We start from the raw sequence: 27500 nt of genomic DNA on the forward strand, positions 1-27500 counted from the left end.
GGCGTTCCAAGCCTTCCAGTGCTATCCCAAATTACGCGTCAGTCTGTCCACGGAGGGCGGAGCTTATCAGACGTGATGTTTGTATAGAAGGGGTGTGGCTTAGCCCCGTAAACATGAACTGGGCGCACATGTCAATGAAGTCATGCACACAACCAAACATACAATGACTTTTAGTTCTACTGGATCTCTTCTCCAGTCCCTCCCTAACATTTTAGTCTAGTTTTAGTTGACTGAAATATCATGAGATTTTAGTCGACTAAATCTACAGTAGATTTAGTTGACAAAAATGTATATGGGCGGGCATTGATGCAATTTACAATTTACAATTTAAGCATTTAGCAGACGCTCTTAATCCAGAGCGATTTACATTAAGCAAGAACAAAAAAGCATGGGAATACATCACATAAAAAGCATTTATCATGAAGCATGCGTAAACTAAGAACGTAACAGTGGAATATCTATATAATGAAACTATACATATATACTATACTATGCTATACATATGTACTATGACGTGCTATGACTACATACAATGCAATTATAGTGCTGTCTACATAACATGCTATACGTCTGTATCAAATGCTATATCTAAGTCTACCGAAATTCTATCTAAGGGGGTAGGGTAAGTGCTATGGGCCATGATGGAGTCTGAAAAGGTGGGTTTTCAGACTACGGCGGAAGATTGGGAGTGATGCTGCAGTTCTGACTGCAACGGGGAGTGCATTCCACAGTTTTGGAGCCAGAAAGGGAGAAGAGTTTGGGACGTGTGGAGCGTTGTCCCGGCGTTTTTAGTTAGGGTACTTCCAGCTTCCCTGCGTTGGCTGATCTGAGTGCGCGGGAGGGTTTGTAGGGTTCAATCATACTTGCAAGATATGGGGGAGCCATACCTCTGGTTGCTTTGAATGCCAGCATCAGCGACCGGGAGCCAGTGTGGTGTCACAATGGCTGATTTTACACTTGCATGCTGAAAATAGCAGATCTACAAGCTTACAAAGCGGCACAGCGCGACGCTATCGGCTATTCTTTTCAGAGCACAACAAAACATAAAATGACTTCTACTGGATCTCTTCTCGACTAGTCCCTCCCTATTAGATTTAGTCTAGTCTGTATATGAAGTTGTCAATATATTTAGTCTTAGTTTGAGTCATCATCTCGCGTAGCCAGACTGGAACTACCCGAAATCCGAGTAAGGAAGCTGCCATTTCCGTTCACGAATATATATTTTATTTTTTATTTTCTGTTAATGGCAATTGCGCTTTTATAGTGCATTCGATCGATCGAGCCATAATGCTACTTACGTTAGCCGGTTAGCTAGCTATGTTGTTAGCACAGCACTGGATCGTCCATCTTAGATCGTCGTCGCCATAATAATCCATTCCATCCGTTTCTTTCAATCGCCTGTATCTCCTATTCCTTGTCCCAGATGGCATTTTTGGTCAAAACAACGTTTCTTTGACGGCACAGAGCCGACGATGTGGAGCTCTCCAGTGACCCGGTTTGGATTCATATTGTAAACAAGGCCTGTCCAGGCTCCGTTGAGCTTACTAGGATAATACTACTTCCGGTAGACTGGAAATGTGGCTTTTCAAAATAAGAGCTCAAATGGGAAAATCCTGGCGTGAATTAGATCCTAATTTTTCAATAAATGCTAGCGGGCTAAGTGTTAAGCAGCAAGCTATATATGCCTAGATGATTTCTATTTATATCCTACTATAAATGCGCCACGTCTCTGTCTGTCTGCGTGCGTGCGTGAGTGTCTGCGTGCATGCACGGTTGTAATGCACGTAACTCGACACACCCCCGCAGGGAGTGCAGTGCCCGGTATCGAGTCGGTCGGACCCACGGTTCTCCAGAACCACCACAAAAAGCTCTGCTCAGGCTCTGCCAGTGGGCCTAATCAGCCTAAATCCCCTCACCTGTGCAATTTCCAGCCTCTGCCTCAGCCAATTGATTGCCATGGCAACCCCACACCTGCAAATTGATTACTTATTTTCCACTCCACTTTTCACAGTCAGTTTGCACTCTTCAGACACAGGCATACTGGCAGATACAGAGATCTCCATGTGGGACACAGACAGACAGTTCTAACGGGTATGACAAGTTGACAACGGGTATTATTAGGTTCCCAAGTTGCATCGTTCTCAAGTAGGCCGATGGCCGACTGGCACGTACAGGTCTAGTTAGGATAAATGTGCGTGACTGTAAAGATGGGGAAGGAGGCTCCACTTCCACTTTATATTTTACTCATGATCAGAGCTACCGTTGCTCCAAACTGTATGATGGAAGCATTTATATTTTACTCATGATCAGAGCTTCCGTTGCTCCAGACCGTATGACGGAAGCATTTATATTTTACTCATGATCAGAGCTTCCGTTGCTCCAGACCGTATGACGGAAGCATTTATATTTTACTCATGATCAGAGCTTCCGTTGCTCCAGACCGTATGACGGAAGCATTTCTATTTTACTCATGATCAGAGCTTCCGTTGCTCCAGACCGTATGACGGAAGCATTTATATTTTTACTCATGATCAGAGCTTCCGTTGCTCCAGACCGTATGACGGAAGCATTTATATTTTACTCATGATCAGAGCTTCCGTTGCTCCAGACCGTATGACGGAAGCATTTATATTTTACTCATGATCAGAGCTTCCGTTGCTCCAGACCGTATGACGGAAGCATTTATATTTTACTCATGATCAGAGCTTCCGTTGCTCCAGACCGTATGACGGAAGCATTTATATTTGACTCATGATCAGAGCTTCCGTTGCTCCAGACCGTATGACGGAAGCATTTATATTTTACTCATGATCAGAGCTTCCGTTGCTCCAGACCGTATGACGGAAGCATTTATATTTTACTCATGATCAGAGCTTCCGTTGCTCCAGACTGGAGCATTTGAAAATTGCGAGAGGCAACGCGAGACATCATAGACGTGTGGCCCATGTTGTTCATTTGTATAATGTGATGTCTCATACCGTATGTATAATAGATATGAAACAACAAACAAGTAGGCTATACCTATGCAAATGAGCTGTAAATGTGCTCCAATCCACCTAGTCTACAGTATCTATGGAGGCTTGCTATACTGCTCAGGTGATGTTGCTTTGCTGTGCTGTGATCCCCTGTGATGTACACATCTTTTGCTGCCTCCTAGAGGATAAACAACGTCATATCAGACAGTGTCTTTTGAAGAGAGTGTGTTGCCATGGAGTCAGGCATATAGTAACAAAGACAGATGCGCACACAAGCACGCACGCACACGAGCACGCACGCACGCACGCACGCACGCACACACACTTCCGTCTACATTGCTTCTCAACGTTGGAGATTATAGATTGATGTGTACACTACGAGTGAGACTGTGTCGGTCGGAGTGGATGACAGATAGAGGAGCTATGGACACACAAACCAACCCTCTGTATCAAATATAAATGTATTCCAAGGCAGCAATGCGTCACTCTTCCAGGGCCATATAGTGTAAGGCAAGATATCACTGGGCACAATGGGTAATGGATAACAGATCTCTTAAAGGCAATGGCATGTGGCACTGCATGGATTGGTTTAACGTGTCGTAACGCCCCCCCAAACCACACCTATGTATAACCCTTTTAGGCGAATAAAATAAAAACGTTGAATAAAATAAAATAAAAGTCTTCTGAAAGAATATCTATTCAAAGATTCGTGCCGCATTTTCACGATTAAAAAAAAATAGCAGACCTACAAGCTCGTAGCGCGCCACTCGGTGGCGCGCTATGAGCTTGTAGATCTGCTATTTTTCAATAGCTAAAGTATAACATAATGCTTAGTTAAAACACCAGAAGGGGTTCCCGTCCAGAATGGGATAATGTAACGGGTATAGCAGAGGTGTTTTAGGGATTTAGGCTGTGGCACAAGATAGCAAATGTTACAGGGGGGCACGCCTCTTACGCCAGTGCTAAAAATCCCCAAATTACAGATAAAGCGTGTTCTAGAATGTGTGTTCTTCACTGCCGTGCTGCCGTGTGATAGAAGCTAACAGAAGCTAACAGGACAGCAGCACAGTACAGGCAGCAGTGCTTTATATAGACGATGTATATTCTAGAAGGTGTTTGTTCTGTCCTAGAATCATGTGTTCTTCACTGTGAGCTGCGTGTGATAGAAACCAGCAGGACAGCAGCGTTCTATAAAAGCACTGCCTCTCTACCAGAGCCATATAGAGTAAGACAGAGTTTACGACAATGAGGGGCAGGGACGTATAGCTGACCATTTGGTTGCCCTAGGATATTTGTGCTGCTGCCCCCCCCCCCCCCCCTCACCCCTTCCGACGAGAGCGCTGCTTTTCCTCATTGCAGATCGACTATTTTCGCTGGGTGCAGTACTGTACGTAGTTCAGACAAGTCATTGGTCCGACAAATGACAACCCACCTCATCTCCTAACCATAACCGCAAGCACGGGAGCAGACGCTAGTCCGACATGTGGATGAATGTCGGACTAATGCCCTGTCTGAAAAGCGTCCACCTCCCATTTGTTGGCTGTTTGTGAGTACGCACATGCAGGCCGCTCGTTTAAATTGGGGCAGCACACCTAAACCTAACCTTAACCCAGTCTAAACTAAGTATGCACGCCACTGTTGAGGTGGGCAGAAACCTGAGCGCTTGAGCGCTGTTCATGCAGCCTGGAGAGGGACGAAGCTGGAGTTTGAAATACATTGTTTTGCATGTGTGCAACATGATGACAAGTATTGTACAGTGACTAACTAAAGTCTCCGTAATGTTTATGTTGTACTATTAACTATTACAACAACAAAAAACGATCTAAAATAAACTTCCGGCACCGTGTGAAAAGAGGAGTTAACGGGCAATTATGGGCACTATATTTGCCCGTATAAACCTCAAGTTTAGCAGCATATACAGTTAATATACGGTAATATACAGGTGTGATGGTACAATTCGAGAGTTTACCGGAGTTTGTTGGAAAGTTTAACGGGGAGTTTCCTGTAATATACACATCCGTATTCCATGCTTTTTGCGCAGTGGCGCGCGGTCGAGTCCAGGACATTGTCACTGTTCGCCATAGAAGTCTACGTATAGCGTGTGAAAACGTGTACGTCACCAAGAGGGGGGCGGCGTCTGAAAAGCTAGGGACGGCCCTCTCGTGGGCATTAAATTCTAGCCCGCATCACTCAGAATAGAGTGACGGTGGTATGTTTTTGTAAATATTGAGCTTGTTCTTGGCGACAACATAGTGAACCAACACCAGGATGGATAGAAAGAACGTCGGGCCCAAATACATTACAAGGACAAGGAAAAAGTTGTGAACAAACACGGCTGTGCTTAGATACTTTGTTGAACGTTATGTCTCTGCGCCCGTGCGCCGATCCAAGCCATTCTACGTCTTTTTGTAAACTCGTCAATCTGGGTTCCTTGATGCTGTCTCCATGCTGGAAAGCTGAACATCTAATTCCGTTTTCTGGTTCATTTCCTCGACGCGACCTGCTGTGGCACTTATTTACTGAGCAAGTCTGCACCATTGTGAGGTCAGTTTTAAAAAAGAACGTATACAAGCACACGGATAGTCGCTCAATGTAAACAAACCAGACAAGCCAGCAAGTATGGCGGCCGCTACCACGTGACACATATGTTGACGCCCCCTCCAGGAGTTTTGGTACACCCTATAGAAGAGATCGCCATTGGACTGACACTGAAGCCCCATGAAGTGAAGTGAACGGAGTTGTCGTAACTCTTGTCTTTACTCTGTGGCTCTCTGATCTATGGCTCTGTGAGCTGCATGTGATAGAAGCTAAACAGGACGGCAGTGTTCTATAAAAGTACAGCTACCCCCCCCCCCCCCCCCCCCCCCCGCTAAATATGTAGGAGCCTGCGGGCCATGCACTGCTGAGGCACTCTGGGTAAAAGCATGGAAGGAAAACGATGCATGTCATGCCAGCATCCTCCATCATAACGGCACACAGCTTATTATTAATTGACATTGATGTACGTTTCAAACATGACAGGGCACTCAACATTCACCACATGTACATGTACTCGTTTGCTCTTAGTGACAGCAAAACGGTGCCGTGATTTTTTCCCCCACCCTAAAACATGATCATCAGGTATTATTATTATATAAGGAGGAAGATTTTTTTTGAAAAAAAAAGTGTACAGTATTTGTTAAAATCTCATTTTTATGTGGACACGCCCACCCGTAGGCCTGGTTTGCCTGGTGGGTGGTGATCCACCTGAACTGAAGCCGCGCCCACAGCTGTGGTTGTATGATAAAGGGGGAGGGGTCAGGGGACGGGGGGATGATATTGTGATGTCACTATATCAGTTTTTTTTTTTACTGTCAAGGTTTGAGAAACCTTAAATACAAAGGGAAGACAAGACATCATGGCACATGACAACCACACCAGTGGGTCTAATGAAGTACTGTCACCTCATAAACACATGAAAAACTGGAGCAAATACAAAAATCACGGCACTCCATATTTAAAGAGCAGCCTGTAACATGTCTATAAGCTACTTGTTGAAGGCCAGAGCCTAGCATGAATGGTAAATGGTAAATGGTGCATTTATATAGCGCCTTTATCCAAGGCGCTTTACATAGATTGTGCATTACATTCACCCATTCACACACACATTCATACACCGATGGCAACGGAAACCATGCAAGGCACCAACTAGCACATCGGGAGCAATTAGGGGTTCAGTGTCTTGCTCAAGGACACTTCGACAGTAACTCTGGGGGAGCCCGGGTTTGAACTGGCAACCTTGCGGTTACCATCCAGGCACTCTACCCCTGAGCCACCGCCGCCCCTAGCATGACACAGAGAGCATTGGTACTCCGAGGTATTGACATTTAGGTAAACAAGTTAAAGCCCTCAACCAGCCGTGTGAAGTAGCGTTCTCACTGTCTGGGGTCTGGGAGTGCGCACGACTGCCGTTACGGCAAAGATAAGCACACAACACTACTGTAGTATTTCATTTCTAGAGTCAGCTACTGTAGAGTATTTCATTTCTAGCTCCAAGCTGGTCGAAACATGTTGGCAGTTAATTGCCTTTTAAATAAATAAAGGCTGTTCCTCAGGTGTATACTGTAGTAGTGTAGTAGTAGTGTGTTCTCAGCACATTCTCACACTCGTATTGGCAGCCTGGGACGGATGTAGCCCACACAGCAAACACTGTGTGTCATTTTGGGGGGAGGGGGGGGGGGGCGCCACCCGTTGTGTCACATGGGCCGACAGGGACGTGCAGAGATTGTTAGAGAGGCAGGGGCTGAAATCCCGTAAGAGGGCACTTTTAGACGAAAATAGAGAAAATAGCAGATCTACAAGCTCTCAACGCGTCGCAGCGCGACGCGTTGAGAGCTTGTAGATCAGCTATTTTCAGGGCACAACCCAGCAGTCTTTATCTACTGGAGATGCGGTGTGCGACATGCATGGATTTCTAAACAAATTTGTTCAACGCAAAATACTGTGTTAAAGTTCAGGAGACTTGGCCCAGGCGGTGGCGTAACCGTCTGGGCACCCGACTGGTAATCCAGTCGCAGTGTGCCGCGGGTTCGACTCCCGAGCCCGACACGGCCTATACTGCATGTCTTCCCCCATCTCTCTCCCGTTTCCTGTCAGCTTACTGTCTGTCCCTTCAGGAGACTTTGGGGGGGAAGCAATTCTCCTGAATGCTGCCTCCTGGCATGGCATGGAAAGGAGTGGCATTTGCACTTGTTTCAGCATGTAGTAAAATGCTGCATCCGTTGGTCTGGAGAGGGCAGTTGTTTTAGGGCAAGGGGCTGAAGGCCCCCTTTGATGTCTATGTGTGCACGCCCCTGCATGCGCCGACACGGGAAGCGGCGATTTGACGATTCTGTGTCCGCACGCATTTTATTTGTGTTTTGTAGAGCAGCGGTTCCCAAAGTGGGGTCCGCGGACCCCTAGGGGTACGCGACGCATAGCCAGGGGGTACCCGAAATAATTAAAAACTTTTTTTTTAACATTAAAATTATGATTATCTACGTGGTCATTTCTGCCAAGTTGCGCAATAAACGTATTTTTTGTGTTGTTCATTGTGTTTCTCCCATGTTTGCTTTGGGCCAATAGCTGACATGATTACTAAAATTACAACATCAGTCATCCTGTCGTGACCCCAAACAGTAACAGCAGGACGCATGCTGCAGAAACAACAAAAAGACTCAGGACACTTGAAAGGTTTCTGCGGCCGCTTCAGATGAGGGGGTACCTGGAAAAATGTCTACCCCAAAAGTGGTACCTGGTCCAAAAAAGTTTTGTAGAGTATGTGTCACATGGTGACATCGACCAATTATGGATTAAAAGCGTCTAATATATTATTTATGCCCATAAAGATTCATGAATCTCACACAACCGGCGCTTCGACACGCCCCGACAAGGTGCCCCTTTTTTCACTTGAGCACCTGCCCCCTCAAAATGTCTGCACGCCACTGTGTGTCCGTAACTCTGTCTGGACGTTAACTGGGATGACGCTGATAGTGGGTTCATGTGTGTGTGTGTGTGTGTGTTCTATAGAAGCAGGCGGTGGTCTCGTGGCTGGGGGGGTTTCAGCTTCAGTTCTACACCACCCACTTCGTCACGGCGGGATACGATCTAGACACCGTTAGCCGCATGACCCCCGAGGTAAGGTTGCAATGCAACCCCCCCCCCCCCCCACCACCCCTGACCCCCACACCCCCCACCCACACCCCCCCGTCCTGTCTGTCAAGGCTCTGGATGATGTCATCCGTACCCTCCTCCTGAGTCCTGTCTGTCACCTTTGACCCCCATTGATCCCCCCCCCCAGTGTGGCCCTCCACTGAGCACTGTCTCTGCCCGTCCATCCGTCCGTCCGTCAGTCCGTCCTCGTCCTATCGTCTGCCTCCATTTTTGGTCACATGACTGTTCCAGCCTGTTGTGGAGACCACCGTGTTTGTCCCTGTCTGCGCTTATTTGGGTCGGTCTCATTGTGTGTGACCTGTGTGTGTGACTGTGTGTGTGGCTGTGTGTGTGCGCATGTGTGCGCATGTGTGTGTGTGTGTGTGTGTGTGTGTGTGTTTGTGTGTGTGTGTGTGTGTGGTCAACAACTGGGACAGTGAGTCAGTAGACATACTGTATGAATGACTTGCAACATGGAAGCATTGGTCGTTTCAAGCCTAGGGCTAATATTTAGCCTGTGTTCACATATCAAACCAAATTAGGCAAATTAGCCGCTCCCATCCAGAGTGACGTATAACAATCAATGTAAACACATACAGACAATGCAGAGAGACAGTGTAGCGTCTCAGTAAACTATAGGATCATAGAATGCAGAGAGACAGTGTAGTGTCTCAGTAAACTATAGGATCATAGAATGCAGAGAGACAGTGTAGTGTCTCAGTAAACTATAGGATCATAGAATGCAGAGAGACAGTGTAGTGTCTCAGTAAACTATAGGATCATAGAATGCAGAGAGACAGTGTAGTGTCTCAGTAAACTATAGGATCACAGAATGCAGAGAGACAGTGTAGCGTCTCAGTAATCTATAGAATGCAGAGAGACAGTGTAACGTCTCAGTAAACTATAGGATCACAGAATGCAGAGAGACAGTGTAGTGTCTAAGTAAACTATAGGATCATAGAATGCAGAGAGACAGTGTAATGTCTCAGTAAACTATAGGATCACAGAATGCAGAGAGACAGTGTAGTGTCTCAGTAAACTATAGGATCATAGAATGCAGAGAGACAGTGTAGTGTCTCAGTAAACTATAGGATCATAGAATGCAGAGAGACAGTGTAGTGTCTCAGTAAACTATAGGATCATAGAATGCAGAGAGACAGTGTAGCGTCTCAGTAAACTATAGGATCATAGAATGCAGAGAGACAGTGTAGTGTCTCAGTAAACTATAGGATCATAGAATGCAGAGAGACAGTGTAGTGTCTCAGTAAACCATAGGATCACAGAATGCAGAGACAGTGTAGTGTCTCAGTAAACTATAGGATCATAGAATGCAGAGAGACAGTGTAGCGTCTCAGTAAACTATAGGATCATAGAATGCAGAGAGACAGTGTAGTGTCTCAGTAAACCATAGGATCACAGAATGCAGAGAGACAGTGTAGTGTCTCAGTAAACTATAGGATCACAGAATGCAGAGAGACAGCGTAGTGTCTCTGAACTAAAGAGGTGAGTGCTCGTTGGCGAGGTGGAGCTTTTAAAGTCGTCGTTGTGTGTTGAAGGACCTGACGGCCATCGGAGTGATGAAACCTGGACACAGAAAGAAGCTGATGACAGAGATCAGCACCATGCCCTCCACCGACTGGCTGCCTGACCACAAGCCTGTAAGATACCCGGCACGCACAAGCACGCACGCACGCACGCACGCACGCACGCACGCACGCACGCACGCACGCACGCACGCACGCACGCACGCACGCACGCACGCACGCACGCACCTCCTACAGCTGAATGAAAGCATGTTTTAAGTTGCCAGACTCTAGCACTCGGATAAAACAAGGTCTTGGACTGATAAGAACACCTGTCCACCCTGCTAATAAACCCCATGTCAACAACCTTGGTGTGATGTTCCGATTTGCCCCTTTACAGCTGGACAAGCAGTTAATAAACTTAAACGCAGTAGTAGTAGTTCCAGATTTGTATAATCACCACACAAAAAGTCTCTGTGTGTTCCTGTTCCCAGACCTTGACAAAGTCACCCTGCCTTCATAATATTATATCATCCCACTTGGGATTACGGTATCACTCCCAGGAGAGTGTACAGTACAGTACACTCTGGCATGATTCACTCATCACTGTTCCACCTACAACTAATCCAAAAATGCTGCACTTTGCAGACAGTTAGGGTGACCAGATCCAAACTGTTCATTTGAGGGACTGAAGTATCGCTTGTGTGGGACAAGTGCGATGGGGGACGCCGTCCCCCCCATCGCACTTGTCCCACACAAGCGATACTGGAGTACCGGGTTAGCAACTTACTACTTGAGTTGCTATTAAATGCCTTGATGTCATATTCTTTGGTGTGCGTTAGCTTTTTTGTACACAGTATTTGATGTCATATTCGACCATAGGCCTATTGGCTATCATTTATAAACTCCTCTGGTGTCTCACATTTTGTTTTAAAATCATGCTTTATTTTTTAATTTTATGCTATTTTAACAGGCTTAAAAACACATCTTACAGGAAGAGACAATGAGAGAGCTTTACAACAGAAGGCCAACTATTAGGGGACTAACTATTAGGGCATTTGAACACTGATGCCATTGCCTGTCATCAGTCACAATGTGGGACAGGGTCTCAATTTGTGGGACGCCTGAAAAGTCTTGGAAATGAGGGACTGTCTGGTCACCCTACAGACACAGATACAGTAGCTACCAGGAAAATACGTAAGGGATAATATCTGGCTATAGGTGGTCATTGTCTGGATATAATTCACCAACAGGGAGTTTAACCACCTCGGCTTCGCCTGAAGGTGAATTATATCCCGACAATGACCACCTAGCCAGATATTATCCCGCTTATTACATAACATTACCTAGCATAAATTAATAAATTGACCCAAAACACAACAAAAAAAAGTATTCCTTAAAGGAGAATTCCATGCTAGAAGGCTTTCTTACCTTTATTTGTAGTTGTTACGTCCCCAACAAAGGTGTTATTTTGTGCAAAAGCGCATTATTGGCTATTTCCCCTACCATAAGCCCTCAATGAATTGCATTGAATGGGGCTATGGGGTGTTATGCTAATTTGCTTATTTCCATCGCTCAAAAATCAATATTTGTTGTATATATCCTCTCTTCATAATGTAAATAGTATCCTGAGCGGCACACTTATTCACTTATTTCGATGGAAATAAGCGAATTAGCACAAAAACACAACCCCCATTGAGGGCTTATATTAGGGGAAATAACACCTGGACCTCTTTGGTGGGGACGTAACAACTACAAATAAAGGTAAGAAAGTGTCACGCTGGCTGCGTCTGGCCAGCTGCAGGGCTGCAGCACTGTCGGAAAACAACGAAGTGAGTTGATCAAATAGAATCCATTTTCGGGGGCAGCTTCATCTATTTTCTCGCATTTTGAGAGCAATGTTTAGCTGTAAATGACATTGTGTGTCACAGTGTGTGCGTGTGTGTTTACATGGCTGTCATGTTGGAAACAGCAGTAAATAAAACGGGGCGCAGGCCGCGCAGCTGGTGCTCATGAGGGTTTGATTAGGCAGCGGTCTGTTATAGAGCGGAGCGGTCTGTTATCAAGAAATAACACTCAGAATCAAGCATTCAACCAAGCCGTGTAATAAGATAAGATATCCTTGCTCTCAGGAGGAAACCACCTAACTCCTTTTTTTCCTTTTTTGCATAAACCTCTGCAATAAAGCCCTTTCAAATAAAAATGTTACTACGTGTGTGCGTGTGTGCGTGCGTACGCGTGTGTGCGTGTGTGTGCGTGCAGGCTAACCTGTCAGAGTGGCTGTCTCAGCTGGGTCTCAGTCAGTACTACCAGGTTCTGGTGCAGAACGGATACGAGAACGTGGACTTTGTCTCCGACATCAGCCTGGAAGACCTGCAGGAGATAGGCATCAGCAAGCTGGGTGAGGCACCACGCACGCACGCACGCACGCACGCACTCACGCACGCACGCACGCACGCAGCAAATTTCTATTTTAGTTTTAGTCATAGTCTCTTGAATAGTTTTCACTTAGTTTTAGTCACATTTTAGTCACCTGGAATGTTTTAGTGTTAGTCTAGTTTTAGTCGACTAAATGTCATAAGATTTTAGTCGACTAAATCTACAGTTAATTTAGTCGACTACAATGTATTTTGGCGGGCCTCGATGCCGTCGTAATGGCTGATTTTACACTTGCTGAAAATATTTTCAATATTTTAATAATAATGACTTAATCAGGTAAGCCGGTACACTTTACCCTTCTCCATTCTACCTCCCTGTTCTGTGGAAGTTCTAAACCTCAGACTTCCCAGTAACTGACAACATTGACACACTATAGTTCCACGGAACAGTGCGCAAAAGTTTAGTGCACTGTTCTGTGGAAATTCTAAACCTCAGACTTCCCAGTAACTGACAACATTGACACACTTCCACGGAACAGTGCGCTAGGGCATTAAGCAACTAGTAAATCCACTAGTCGACCTTGTTGGTACTAGTTGACTAGTTAAAAAAAAATAGTTTATTTTATTTTTTTCCCCGATTTTGTAGGCCTCAAGATCAGGTAGATTATAGTTACAGTCACCAATGTACACTCATTTTATTTTATTTTTTGTTCTTTTTACATAATAGGTAGTTCAACAACTATAGTCGACTAGTAAAAATGACTAGAAGTGAATGCCCTACAGTGCGCAAAAGTTTAGTGCACTGTTCCGTGTTAGAAAATACTAAATCTTCACTTTGCTATATTACTAAATGCATGGTCTCAGGGACCACATGCAATACCTTCACAGACCACCAGTGGTCCACGGACCACCTGTTGTGAAAACTCCTGATCTAGTCTGAACCAATTAGCACTACATTTGTGTGCGTGTCCATTAACTGCAGGTGTGTGTGGTCAAGATGTTTTTACTGAGCAAAAGTATAAAATGCAGAGTGCATTATAGTTGTTTCAGGGTAATTGAGTCAAGTGTTAAAGTTGAGTCTATCTGTAGCATAACAGCTTATATTAGTATCTACATATCATTGTTTATAAATGAGGTGGTTTATAATGTGAATGCCATCCAGTGTCTCCATTTGTAAGCCAACACCACCACCTACTGGTGGTTTGTGTGAAGTGAATACACATCTCCTAAATTATTGTGAGCAACACACATTTCAAGCAATTAGCTACAGTATTATCAGTCCATAAAAATTCAAATTGAAGATTGAATAGAGGTTTATTGGGTCTATTATTATTGGATACTAGTACATTCATGTGGTTTTGATTTTATTGTGGGCCGTCTAAACTTAAGCATGCATTTTATTTGAATCTTGTTGTAATGGGTAGAAAATAAATGTCCTGATGTAATTCTTCGAGACACATACTGTACGAGTATTTCAGGGTGTGTGTCCGAATCCTCCATTCCTTCATGGGGTGAAATGTCACGGTTTGCAGGTGTTAGGACCCAAGTGCAGGAACTCAGAACTCAAACAAAGGCAGGAGAAAAATATCTCATATTAACTTGACTTTACTTGGTAAATGACATAGGACAACAGAAGTACATACACTACTAGCTGAACATAAAAAGCAGACACTAACGTAAGAACCAGCACTGTGAACAAACACAAGGCAGAGTTTAAATAGTCACTGGATCTCATCACCCAAACCTGTCTCAGCTGGTCACCGCAGGTGATGGCACTCAGGGCAATCAGAGTCAGAGGAGCAGGACTTGGGGGAGACAGAGGGCGTGTTCGGAAATACCGCACCGGAGTGCACTCGCCTATTATAGCTTGCATTGCACCGTGCGCTCAGTGCGCTATTTCCGAACGCGCCCAGAGGAAAATCATACAGGCAAACAGGGAGGGGCTCAGGACGTGACCATGACATGAAAACTGAAAACAACACAGATTACCGTTGGGATATTGCATTAGGGATAACGTACACTACATGGCTACATTTTCTGGATTTTTATTTCGACATTTCAAGGTGATTGCAACAACCACAGATGCCGTGAAAAATTAAAAAAACGGGACCGCCAAATAATATTCTAAACTTTCTTTCCACCATTCTGTCAATAATCATATTGTGCGAGACACTGTTCACATCCAAGTTTTTTGTGGGGTCAAAAAAGGAATCACGTGACGCTGATCCACTTCCCCTATTGGCTCATACTAGCACATGACGTATGTGTACACAGAAGAATAAAGTCTGTCTGTCTGTCTGTCTGTCTGTCTGTCTGTCTGTCTGTCTGTCTGTCTGTCTGTCTGTCTGTCTGTCTGTCTGTCTCTCAGGTCACCAGAAGAAGTTGATGTTGGGCGTGAGTCGACTGAAGGAGCTCCAGAGAGGGGGAGGGGCCAGCATAGGCTCCTCCCCTCCTCCCTCCAGGGGAGGGGCCAGCATAGGCTCCTCCCCTCCTCCCTCCAGGGGAGGGGCCATCATAGGCTCCTCCCCTCCCTCCAGCCCCCCCACCCCTACGGAGGGCAGGAAACACCAACACAAGGACAACGCCCCGCCCCCTCCCAGCCCGCTGGCTAAACCCCGCCCCCCCCACCACCAGCCACACCCCCCACCCCCCACGGCCGCTGCCAAACCGGCGTCTCCCAGGGCGCGGCCACGCCCCCCCGCACAGACGAGCGGTGCGTCCGATTCGTCGGCGATGCTGCTGCGGTTGCCCGGCAACGGTGAGGAGGAGACAGACTCCTCCCACCTGGAGACAGACTCCGCCCAAAGGTTATTATTATTATATTTCATTTTTAGTTTTTGCGTTCAATTATTGTTAATTCTTTTTTTAGTTCAGTTTAGTTTATCTTTATTATTTATATTATTATTTATCCTTTAAAGGCTTAGTTTTGGTTTATTATTCATTACTTAGGGATTCTCCTTTAAAATTGGTTCTCACAAAATTAATGTTCAAATACCACCATTTTTTTCTACTCGGTCTGTGTCTCATAGGAAGGCTGTGTTAAAAAAATATATACAGTATATTATTTTAAAACAATATTTAGATTTGTATTATCGTGAGAACGATGGTTTCCATTTTCGCATTGCAACTTTTCAGGAATAGCCTGCAGTTTCTATTAGCTTAGCTTGACATCGATGATGTCACTGGTGGACAGGTTTCTGAACCTACTAGACACAGACTGAGTAGAAAAAAATGGTGCTATTTTATCATGAACATTACTTACTCACTTACTTACGCCTATTACCCCTTCTGGGGCTAAGGCCGTCGACAAGAGTTCTCCAAGCGTCTCGATCCTGAGCCAACACTTCCAGCTGTCCCCAAGTGTGGCCCATATGTTTTGCCTCTGCCTCCAAGTCTCTTCGCCAGGTGTTTCGTGGCCGACCTCTCTTTCTTTTCCCTTGGGGGTTCCACTTGAGGGACTGCCTTGTGGTGTTTGAGGCTGGTTTTTGGATAATTAGTGAGGAGTGAGGACCAATTATATGAAGATTAAGATTAACCCATTTTGGGATCTACAACTTGTAGGTCTGCTATTTTTGAAAAATCGTGAAAATGTGGCACAAATCTTTGAATATATATTATTTCAGAGCGAATGATTTTAATTCAAATCTTTGCTTCTGTGGGGGTCTCTGGAACAACATATTTTCAGATGGGGGTCGGCGGCCATTTAAATATCCTTTTTGTGTCCTTGACATGAAATATTGAGCACCACTGACATAGAAACATAGGTTTTTCAGAAAACTTTTAGGATTTGGAAGACGTTGTTTTAATTTCGATGTCAGGTCTAAATGAGTTAAGGTTGAAAAGTGGTGAAGTGGTCCTTTTATGTTATATTATCCTAAAAACCTCAGTGTATTAACTTGCAATACCCTCGCGGCCCACCAGTGGGCGACCCCAGCCCACAGCTTGAGCTATAATCCTTGGCTCCGCCCCCTTACAGATACGCCACCGTATGCCGCAGCGGCGGCGGCTCCACCAGTAGCTCCGCCTCCAACGACGTCACCCGCAGCCAATCGTCCGTCACGCTCCGGCCCCGGCGGAAAGGCCGGCCTCCCACGCCGCCCAAACGGGGGAGCTCGTCCGCGGCCGGCAGCGGCGAGGGGGAGGAGGGGCTACTGGGCCCGCCGGCCTATCGGGAGCGGCGAGCCAGCGACTGCGGCGGCCTGGCGGCCTCGCTGAGGAGGCGGGGCCAGCAGCAGAGGTCAGAGGTCATGGAGAGGTCGGGCGAGGGCGAGTCCGGCAGCGTGCGCAGCCTGGCGGCCATGTTGGAGACCACCCTCGGGGGCGGAGCCAAGACCCTGCCCAGGAACCTGGGAGGCGGGAGCAGCTACCTGCAGGTGTGTGTGTGTGTGTGTGTGTGTGTGTATGTGTGTGTGTGTGTGTGTGTGTGTCATTGACCAATTAACCCTTTCCGCGCTTTTCTCGAGATATCTCGTGGAAAGTTATTAATTCGGCCATTTGATGATAGCCGATCCACAAGCTCACAATGCTTTTATATATACATAATGAGTTATTTTACCTTTGGTACTTTAAGTACATTTTGATGGCAATACTTTTGTACTTTTACTACATTACATTGTGAATTGTGGACTTTTACTTGTAACGAAGTATTTCTATATTGCAGTATTGATACTTTTACTTAAGTAAAAAAAAATGTCAGGCCAGGGAAGGAAACTCGCGTGCGCCCGCCCGCGCGTGTGTGTGTGCGTGTGTGTGTGTGTGTGTGTGCGTGCGTGTAACAGTAACGCGTGCATGTGTCTTCCAGGTGAGCCCAGGTGCGCTGCGTCGCCAGACAGGCTCCGGCGGTTTGGGGGCCGACGAAGACGACGTCATCAGTCGGCGCCGGACCATCAGCGGACCGCCGGAGGGTTTCCCTGACGACCTCCTGATCGTCGCCATCTCAGCGTCGCCACAGCAACCAGCCCAGCCCCCCCGCCCAGAGCCACGCCCCCGCTCCACCGTAACCACCACCACGTCGCCGGAGATTAGAGGTGGGGGACGATTCACTGACCGTCCCGACTCCATACCGTTACCATTTCATTTATAATGCGATTCTTAACCGTTTCCGTCCTAGGGATCCCAATCGACGCGTACATAGGACGTGTGTAGACGTCCTATAGCGCATCCTCAATGATACCGGGCGAGAGAAGAATATTCAGATTTTTTTTCCTTTTTTTTTTTTCTTTCTAGTTCGCCTCTCATGGGCTCGGGCTCATGTTAGCTTACCGTTGACTGCAGAGCCGGATTTACCTTGCTGAGGGCCCCCGGGCTGGAGCAAATTTGAGGGCCCCCCTTGGGGCGCGCGGCGGGACCGCGTGTCCCGCGATTCGAAAATTTTTGGGGCTATTTTGTTTTCATTTTGGGGTAGGCAGGCAGGCAGGCAGGCAGGCAGGCAAGGCAGGCAGGCAGGCAGGCAGGCAGGCAGGCAGGCAGGCACCTAGGATCTTGATTCTGGTGACTAATCCCACATTTTCAAGGATGAGGAATACGGTGGTAATGTTTAGGTTTGTCCTGCTCTAACTGTGTGCCAGATGTCATACATTTATCGCAAAGTGCACGATGCCATAAAAATTCTGCCTGTATAGGGCCTCCACTAGTGTGTTCTGAAGCCTTTTGAGCTGCAATGACAACAGGCAAACAGGCCTCAACAGTGACATCTGCTGGCAAATTGTAATGTCATATTATGGGATTTGTGGACTGTTACATCACAGTGCACTTGTTTGAGCCAGAAAAACCCCAGACCACAGAACATCTGCTGAATGTTAAAAGTTCAGGTTCTTTGGGTGCAATTGAGTTCAGAAAACCTAAAAAACAAAATAAGAAAATGACAAAAAACGTTTTTTTCCTCCATGTCACGATCCATTTCAATATATTGCGATTCGATGCGATATTGATACCTAGGGTGCAGATTCGATTTGAGTTGCGATTCCTAAATATATTGCGATTCAATTTCATATTGCGATTCATTGCGCTTTTTCTCCCAAGTTACTTTGCCTTTATTAACCCATTTTGACCTGAGATCAGATTCTAAAAATGTCTTCAACATCCTGACAGTTTTCTGAAAAAGCTATGTTTCTATGTCAGTCGTTCTTCGATTCTTCAAAAATAGCAGACCTACAAGCTCGTAGCGCGCCACTCGGTGGCGCGCTATGAGCTTGTAGATCTGCACCAAAAGGGGTTCCCACCCAAAATGGGTTATTCTAGAACATTTTAAAACAAATCTAAATAATGATATTGTTTAGATTATTATAGACCATGAAAAGTCCAATCATACACTTCAATGCAGCCAGATAACGTCAGTCAGTCTTTCTGACATGAAAAAATAAATAAATACATAAATATCGAAAAACACATCGATTCTGAACTTTATTAAATATCTCGATTTCCGCCCACCCCTAGCGGAGATCGTCGACGGCACAGTCACGCTGCGGAAGAGGCCACGCCCCTCGGCGACAAGGGACGACGTTGACAACCGCCCCCCCGTAACCGTGGCGACCACCGTCAGCACCATGACGACCGGCACAGACACCGTCCGCAGGAGGCCGCCCTGCGCGCCTTCCGACCAATCGGGGGCCGTCGTCGTTCAGAGCAACGGCCAATCGCGGCCGAGCACCGCCGCGACGACCGCGCCTTGCGTCAACCAACAAGGTGAGAGTGGTTTTGTGTTTTACATTTTGGTTTTAGTTTGTTTGGAATATTATTATTTTTTCTAATTCAGTTAGTTTTAATTTCATCTTTAGAGTGGATTTGCAAAGTTTTTATTTTTGAAAATTCTAGTAGTTTTAGTTGTTTTATTGTTAGTTTTAGTTTTTATAGCCTACGTTAAGTTATTTGTCAGGTGCAGTATATTGAAAAGCATTGTGTAATGAAAACTTAACAAAAGATAGCATTTAACCCATTTTGACCTGAGATCAGATTCTAAAAATGTCTTCTACATCCTGACAGTTTTCTGAAAAAGCTATGTTTCTATGTCAGTCGTTATTCGATTTTTAAAAAATAGCAGACCTACAAGCTTGTAGCGCGCCACTCAGTGACGCGCTACAAGCTTGTAGATCTGCTATTTTTCAATAGTTAAAGCATAACATAATGCTAACATCCACAAACTAGAACTAAGGGCATTTTGTCTATAATTTCAGCTCGTTTTAGTTACTAAACACACAGTTCAGTTTAAGTTGGTTATAGTTTTTTTGAGTTTTCATTTAGTTGTTATTCATTTTGTTAACGTTATTTATTTTATTTCTATGTATTTTTCGGTAACCATCATAACTTTGTCAATCAGAATCGCCTGGTGGCGGCGGCAGCCAATCGGTGAGCGGCGGCCTGAAAACGCCGGACCAACCGCAGCAGAACGGAGGCGTGGTCTTGCGGCGGAGGCCGCAGTCGGAGGCTCCTCCTGCTGATAGGCCGGCGGACGAGAGCAGGGAGAGCTGTGAGTGGATGGAGGCCAGGAAGTGTCTGAGGCCGCCCGCCTCTCCTAAGCCAACCGCGTCGGCCAGCGTCCCGAGCTCGCAGGCCGACGCCCCCACCCCCATGAGGAGGGTCCCCATACCGGGCCCTGACCCCCCCGATGCCGCGCCCAGTCCCGGTGAGAGAGAGAGAGACACACACACACACACACACACACACACACACACACACACACACACACACACACACACACACACACACACACACACACACAGCTGCTTTCTAAAAGTCTTGACGACCAATTAACTTTTTTCTCCGCCTCTCGTCAGCAGCAGCAGAACAGAAGCGGGCTCCTCCTCCGCCCGTCTCCCCGAAGCCCCGCGGACCCCCCACGGCCCCCAAACCCTCCTCCTCCTCCTCCTCCTCCAATAAGCCCCCCCAGTCCGTCACCTCCTCCTCCCCCTCCCTGTGCCTCATGTCACCTCCCGCCACCTCCCCCTCGCCCCAGGCCCAGAGCCCCTCCACGCCCTCCCCGCACCCCGTCAAGCCCCCGCGCGCCTCCATCGCCGGGCTCTCCATCGACCTCCTGCCGCCAGAGGAGCAGCAGGACGAGGAGGAGAGGAGGACACCATGCGCCCCCCACCAGGAGGAGGAGGAGGAGGAGCGAGGGGAGGGGGGGGAGGAAGAGGAGGACATGAAGAGGAGGGAGGAAGATGAGAGGAGGAGGAGGGACGCGGAGAAGCAGCAGGAGGAGAAGCAGCGACTGGAGGAGACCAGCGCCTCGCTGAGCGCAGCGCTGAGATCTGTGGAGGAGAAACACAACAAGTGAGTGAAAAGTCACTTGTTGACACACGCGCACGCACGCCCGCACGCACGCACGCAAGCACGCACGCACGCACACGGACGCACGCACGCACACGGACGCACGCACGCACGCACGCACGCACGCACGCACGCACGCACGCAGTTTAACGTTTTGACTCAAGCCCCGACTATTCTTCCATTGGTACATTCTTGATTATTTAATGCATTATTTGATGTGGAATCACACGGTAGCTCTTATGGTGTTATTTGGCCCAGATAGCCTTCTGGTGCTATAGAGCATCGCAGTCCCGCCCCCTCGAGAGACCCGGAAAATAATTCCCCGTTCATTTTCCTCATAGACTTTTCAAAAAGTATTTATTTAAAGACGTTTACGCCACGGACAAAGCCAAATCATGACAAATCATGACAATAAACACGTTTTTTTCTTCTTTGTAATTATTTGTTTGGTCCAAAATATTGTGTTTGTTGTCATAATTTGTCTTTAAATAAATACTTTTTGAAATGTCAATGGGGAAAATGCATTGGGAATTATTTCCTGGGCCTGGCATCGTCATGAAAGGGGGCGGGACTGCGACGCTCTATTATAGGCTAATAAGGCTATATGGTTAAATTAATCCATGCTATGTTCCACCCCACAGCTCCCTGCCCAGCGACCAGAGCGCCTCCATCTTGGACGACATCGGCAACATGTTCGACGACCTGGCCGACCAACTGGACGCCATGCTGGACTGAAGCCCCGCCCATTACCCCCCCCCTCCCCCTATCCTCCTCCACCTCCTCCTCTGTCATGCTAACGGATTAACATTAGCGTTAGCATTATTAGCGTTCCCATAATAATAATAATTATGGCTCCATGCTAGCACTACGCTGTGAGCGATGTGCGTTGTGAGAGAGAGCACCCCCTAGCTGCGAGAGAGAGAGAGAACGTCCACGGATGAGGAGGAGAAGGAGGAAGACGAGGAAGAGGCGTGTCCTCTCAGTCTCCACAGCGCCATCTAATGGTGGTGGTGGTGGTGGCGGCGATGAAGAGCGCAACTCTAAAAGCGTGTCTCCTTTTTTGGGGGAGGGGGGGCGGGCGCGGAGGCCCCGCCCCACGCCTCATGCAACCAATCACAGCCGGAACCTTAATTAATGAGACGGGGCGCGCGTTTGTCCTGTCTTCTGCAAAAAAACTCTTGCCGAGGACAGAAATCGCTAAGAAAGACAGACAGATGATTCGCAAGCAAAAAGCATCAAAGCGCACACCGACGGACCCGCGTGTGGAACTATAGATAACAAATAGTTCCACTTCCTGTCAGAAAAATGAATAATAAAAAAGCACACGGTCAGACTGCTTCCTGTTAGCCGTCTTGACTCCCGGCGCCGTGCCAACGGATGCTCCTTCTGTCTTCTGCTGATTGGTCCCGATGCATTTCCTGGTCTGAGTGAGTGAGTGATTGTGGGTAACTGTGTGTTGTCCTTGGCCGTTTGTTGTTGTTGTTGACATTGTTGTTGCTGTTGTTGTTCTGCTGTTGTTTCCGTTGGTTGTCGGTTGTTGTCATAGTGTGTGCGTGTGTGTGTGTGCGCGTGTGTGTGAGTGGCCCCCACTGATCCTTGCCCCTCCGATTGTCGCGCACAATTATTGTTGGTGGGTAGTTGATTTTCAGACACACAGACAAGCACATGTGCGCACACACACACACGCACACGCGCGTGCACACACACACACACACACACACACACACACACACACACACACACACACACACACACACACACACACACACACACACTTCTCCCCTTCTCTCTCTATATATACACATATACACATTATAAATTAACACACAGGCCGTGTCTTGCTGCAGTGTTTTTTTTAAACAGATTAAACCTACCGTGCTGTATATGTATTTATTTATACTGTACTGTATAAGTATTTAATATACTGTACTGTACATTTGTTTATTATACTGTACTGTGCATTTCAATGCTTTCTATTGGTATTGCAACATACTTTCTGTTTCAACTAGCGATGCACCGATATGGAAATTATTGGCCGATACCGATGTTTAAAATAACAATTTAGCCGATACGTTTTTGTCGTTTTTATTTCCCCCTTTTGTGCCAGAGAAACGAATACTTCTTCAATACGAGAAATAGGCCGAAATGTTCTGAATCTACAGCAGATCTATACAGATAACCAACACACCAACATAGAATCTACAGCTTGGTAGACCATACAGATAACCAACACACCAACATAGCCAACGCAAAATGTATGCTTATCAACAACGGATAAATATTTGCTACTGCCATCGGTTAAAGTAGCTATAAGCAATAATATGTCAACATTTTAGGGAATACAATCGAGGGATGCATTGGATGTGTGTACACGTCCTAGCGCATCCTCAATGATATCAGGCGAGGGGAGAATATTCTGCATTTTTTCCTTTTTCTTTTTTTTCAGTCGGCCACCGTCCTTCGCGCTCTACGGCCATATTAGCTTCCCGTTGACTTAGCTGTTAGCGTGGCAGAAAGAATGCCTCGTCTCTCCTAATCCAGGGCGCTCTCCGTGGTTTTGATCTGATGGATATACTAAGCGCTTCATTTCTGCTCCTCATCCGCCTCTCGTTCAAAATATAAACGCTTTTTTATATCGTATAAATTAAAAGGATAGCAATGTAAGCTAGCAAAGTAAAGCAAAGCTTTTTTTCCCCGGATTGTTTCCGGGGGGTGGGTTTTAGAGTAAAATGTCTTTCCGGCACCCCAGAGCTCCTATTTTGAAGGAATCCCGGCGCCGATTGTGTTAATGACCTTTCTTTTTTTTTTGTATTCAGAGAGCCAGCAGGGTAAAACGCTCCCCAAAAAATGTAGTCTCTGTGACTTCAAAGATGTTCCTAGAAGCTTTGGCACTGGTCGAAAAAAAAACCCGGTCACAATGACTAACCAATCAGGCAGTAGACAGGCAAATCGACCAATGACAAAGCTTCTAGGAAAATCTTTGAATGCAGATTGCGGCCCCTAGATGTGTCACAGAGACTCTTTTTTTTTAGCGTTTTACTCATTGCTGGCTGTCTGGGGGAAAAAAAACGTCATTACAATTTTGACATATTAATGCTTATATGCTTATACCAGCTTTAATGTTTGATTCGCCGATACAGACATTTGAGCGATACATCGGTGCATCGCTACATTCAACACAGAAACCTGGCTCGGGTTAGAGGTTTCTTTTTTTTTTTACCCATTTTGGGCGGGAACCCCTTTTGGTGTTTTAAACATTATGTTATAATTTAGCTATTGAAAAATAGCAGATCTACAAGCTTGTAGGTCTGCTATTTTTGAAAAATCGTGAAAATATTTATTTCAGAAAACCGGAGGATTTAGAAGATTTTAATTTTTTTTTAATTGTGAGGTCAGGCCTAAATGGGTTAATCCAGAAAACTTCTTCAGAATGAATCCCCCCCCCTCCCAGACAAACTGACTCTGTTCTCCCCGCTCCCTCCCTCCACCCAGTGATGAAGTGCGCCCCCTGTATTCCATAAAGTGGAACAACCACCCAAGTGTTCAACCCCAAATAAATAATAATAATAATAATTAGACATGTATTTTTATGCTTTGAAAATGATATAATATAATAATATATGAGAGACAAATGGTTCTATGTGAATAATAATTATAAATGAATGGTATTAATGAATAATAAATGATTCTATGGTTTTTTTTGGACGTGCTGTGAAGGAATTTGTGCCATGGTTGGATTCATGTACAGCTCTGTGATCCGCAATAAATGTGTTATTAACAACCACCATGACTCCTGTGTGTGTGTGTGTGTGTGTGTGTGTGTGTGTGTGTGTGTGTGTGTGTGTGTGTGTGTGTGTGTGTGTGTGTGTGATCTAATATACGGCAACCTTCCCCGTGTTTCTTCCCTGGTCCGATCCAGAAGAACACAGTTTGCCGGGCCACTGCTACAGAGCTGATCATGAGGTTATATCTTCCCTTCTTCTTCTCTGGAGTCCTGCCTCAAAGCAGACCAGAGGTAGAAAGCTGTCGTTCCCTGATGTCATCGCTTTAGGGACACATGCATCAGCAGGAACTGGGGATGGCAATGAAGGACCGGGAAGTCTGGCATGGCATTGTGGAATCCATGGTCTCGACCGCGGTCGAAAAATGATGCTGCTGCTGCTGCTGCTGCTGCTGGTGCTGGTGTGTGTGTGTGTGTGTGTGTGTGTGTCCAAAACAGCTTCTTTTCTGTTTAGATTCTGACATTTTATTTATGAAGCTCGCCCACAAATCACGCAAGGTCAGATGATCCAACAAACAACACAACAAAAGGAGGATTGTAGATAAACAACATCAATGGAACAAGAAAGATTTTACTTCAAAAATGTATCTTGTTCCTTTTTATTTGTATGATGATGCACAAAGTTGCAGAATATGTGGGGTTCTATAGTGATTTTATGCTGTGTGAAATATGCGGGAAGAATTTGCGCCCCTTTTTGACAAAGTATTACCCCTGCATAATCTGCACCATTTGGCTGATTATGTGGTAAATGATGCGATCACATAATAATCACATGTTTGTGGATACAATAGAGAGACCATGAGGTTGAGCTCAAAGGTCTAAAGAAGTTGAGCTCAAAGGTGCATAAACAGGACTGAGAAGAATGACACAAACATCAGCGCTAGAGAGAAAGATAAAGAACTAGAAAAAGTGCCCCTCGGGGCACAGGTCTCCACCAGGGCAGGTCAGGTTGTGGCCTCCTGGTGGCGCTATAATAGGCCAATGTGAAAAGGGTGGGATATATTCCTCAGCCTAGTAAGAAAATGTGTGAAAGATTTCACGTAAATTGCATGCTGCGTTCATGATTTGAGGCTTTTGTTCAAAACGGGGCAATCTTGCAAACTGTGAAAGCCAATTATAGCCAATTAGGATGGAATATGAAATATCGGACAGATCCGACTTGAGCACATGACCATAGAGATACTGTGTAACGATTTGTGAGATTTTTGGACATAATCTGGAGGAGTAATATATTTACAAAAGTCGGCCTCCTGGTGGCGCTATAAAAGGCAGATGCGGAAAATGCAGGTTAAAGGTTTGTCCTTGGCCTCTAGGGAGTGTGCATGCAACGTTTCACGCAGATCGGTGCAGTTTTAGGTAAAACAATGTGAAAAGCTGCCTCATGGTGGCGCTATAACAGGCCGTTCTGGAAAATGTGGGGCAGAGGTTCATCGTTGGCATCCAGGGAGTGTGTGTACAAAGTTTGGCATCGGCCGGGTTAACGGTGCCGGAGATTAGCTGGTAACGGACGGACAGAAGGACGGACACACACACACACACACACGGACGGAGTGCAAAACATACTCTCTCCCCATGCCTTTGGCCTGGTGGAGACAAAAAGGTCATAATAGAAAAATGTCACAAACACAGCAAGATAAAATTGGAAGATACATTAATTTAAAACAAATGAATAACAATAATAAAAAAAACATATCATTTGAAAGCATAGTATAAAACAAAAACAGAGATGGGGGGAAAAACAGACACACCCTCACACACCCTCACATACACGCACACATGTAGACAAGCACACACGCACATGCACGCATGCACGCACGCACACAACATTAGCATATACCTACAATTGTAGAAATAAGAAAACAATTTATAAATGTGATAGACCATTATGCTGATTATGGCCTCTGGAAATGCATTCGATGTTTCCCTCGAAAGTAATTACCGGTATTCTCACAACACGAGTACAGGCAAAGTAAGTGCATGCTCTGACTGGGACCAACACATGGTGAGACAAATTGGAGTTATACCCACGAAGAGAAATTGTCTCTTTGGGACCCAAACTAGTAAAAAATAACCGATCTACAAGATCTTGTAGATCACTTTCACTACGTCTTAAATGTTTTTTATTTTTTTATATAATTTATGGCATTTTGTATAAAAATTGGAGGGCCGGCAGACCACGGCCACGGCACTCTGACTAATAGGCATGTCCTGCGATGTCACTGCCGAACTCTAGATGTGAGGGCCATACATTTTTGAAAATCTTTTGAGGGAAAATAATGAAAAAAAGAAAAGAAAAAAAGTAGATATTTTTCCCCACTGTTTGGAAAATACTGTGCTAGACCGTGAGATACAGGTAAGCTGTCATACAGATGTGAAAACTTTTCTTATTTTCCCCAAAATCTTCTCGCCGTAGGGATTGCACACCACAAATAATATGATCAACAAAATTATGCATATTGTTGCTGCATCACTGCGCGATGCGTTTTGAGCTTGTACATCTGCTATTTTGGCAGCTTTTGAACAGTTTTTGGACAGTTTTGAGGTTTCCACGTGACAGCAGGGATAAGATACACTGCATTACCTCCACAACCAGTATCATCTCGCATAGACTCATGACTGATTTCACACATTTGAATAAACCGCATCAGCTTCACGTTTAGGTCTTGACGAGTCTGTAAGTGAAACATGAGTTGAAAGTGAATTGGAAGCTGTGCATAATGTGGGTCTACTCATATTTGATGAATATTGTGCTGTATTCAACTCTCAGTTGGTGAATAGTGTGGTGTATTCAACTCTCAGTTGGTTGATGATTCAATGCCCAGGCATTCCGTCTCTATATATAAACCACATTTCTGGACATTTACGAACCATTTGAGCTCAAAATATGAATAACTATGGTAATGTATAA

At 45.7% G+C, this 27500-nt stretch overlaps 2 protein-coding genes across 2 annotated transcripts in view; one reads left to right on the top strand and one right to left on the bottom strand.

The window, feature by feature from the left end:
• Positions 1 to 21546, top strand: part of LOC306921369 (uncharacterized protein) — a gene marked incomplete at both ends in the record, with an annotated part of 88181 nt that extends 66635 nt beyond the window's left edge. The window contains 10 exons of the mRNA XM_079498480.1: positions 8523 to 8630; positions 10202 to 10303; positions 12431 to 12569; positions 14915 to 15353; positions 16523 to 16919; positions 17348 to 17573; positions 18982 to 19230; positions 19862 to 20167; positions 20328 to 20652; positions 21453 to 21546. Of these exons, the coding sequence (XP_079354606.1) occupies positions 8523 to 8630; positions 10202 to 10303; positions 12431 to 12569; positions 14915 to 15353; positions 16523 to 16919; positions 17348 to 17573; positions 18982 to 19230; positions 19862 to 20167; positions 20328 to 20652; positions 21453 to 21546 (2385 nt within the window). The remainder of the gene's footprint in view (positions 1 to 8522; positions 8631 to 10201; positions 10304 to 12430; positions 12570 to 14914; positions 15354 to 16522; positions 16920 to 17347; positions 17574 to 18981; positions 19231 to 19861; positions 20168 to 20327; positions 20653 to 21452) is intronic.
• Positions 21547 to 25077: 3531 nt separating this feature from the next.
• Positions 25078 to 27500, bottom strand: part of LOC306922258 (uncharacterized protein) — a 14156-nt gene continuing 11733 nt past the window's right edge. Inside the window, exons 9-10 of the mRNA XM_079499709.1 lie at positions 27174 to 27264; positions 25078 to 26175 (exon numbers count right to left, since the gene is read on the bottom strand). Of these exons, the coding sequence (XP_079355835.1) occupies positions 27215 to 27264 (50 nt within the window). The 3' untranslated portion in view covers positions 25078 to 26175; positions 27174 to 27214. The remainder of the gene's footprint in view (positions 26176 to 27173; positions 27265 to 27500) is intronic.

The sequence above is a fragment of the Electrona antarctica genome (genome assembly GCF_951216825.1).
Source record: "Electrona antarctica genome assembly, chromosome: 4".
NCBI classification, from domain to species: domain Eukaryota; kingdom Metazoa; phylum Chordata; class Actinopteri; order Myctophiformes; family Myctophidae; genus Electrona; species Electrona antarctica.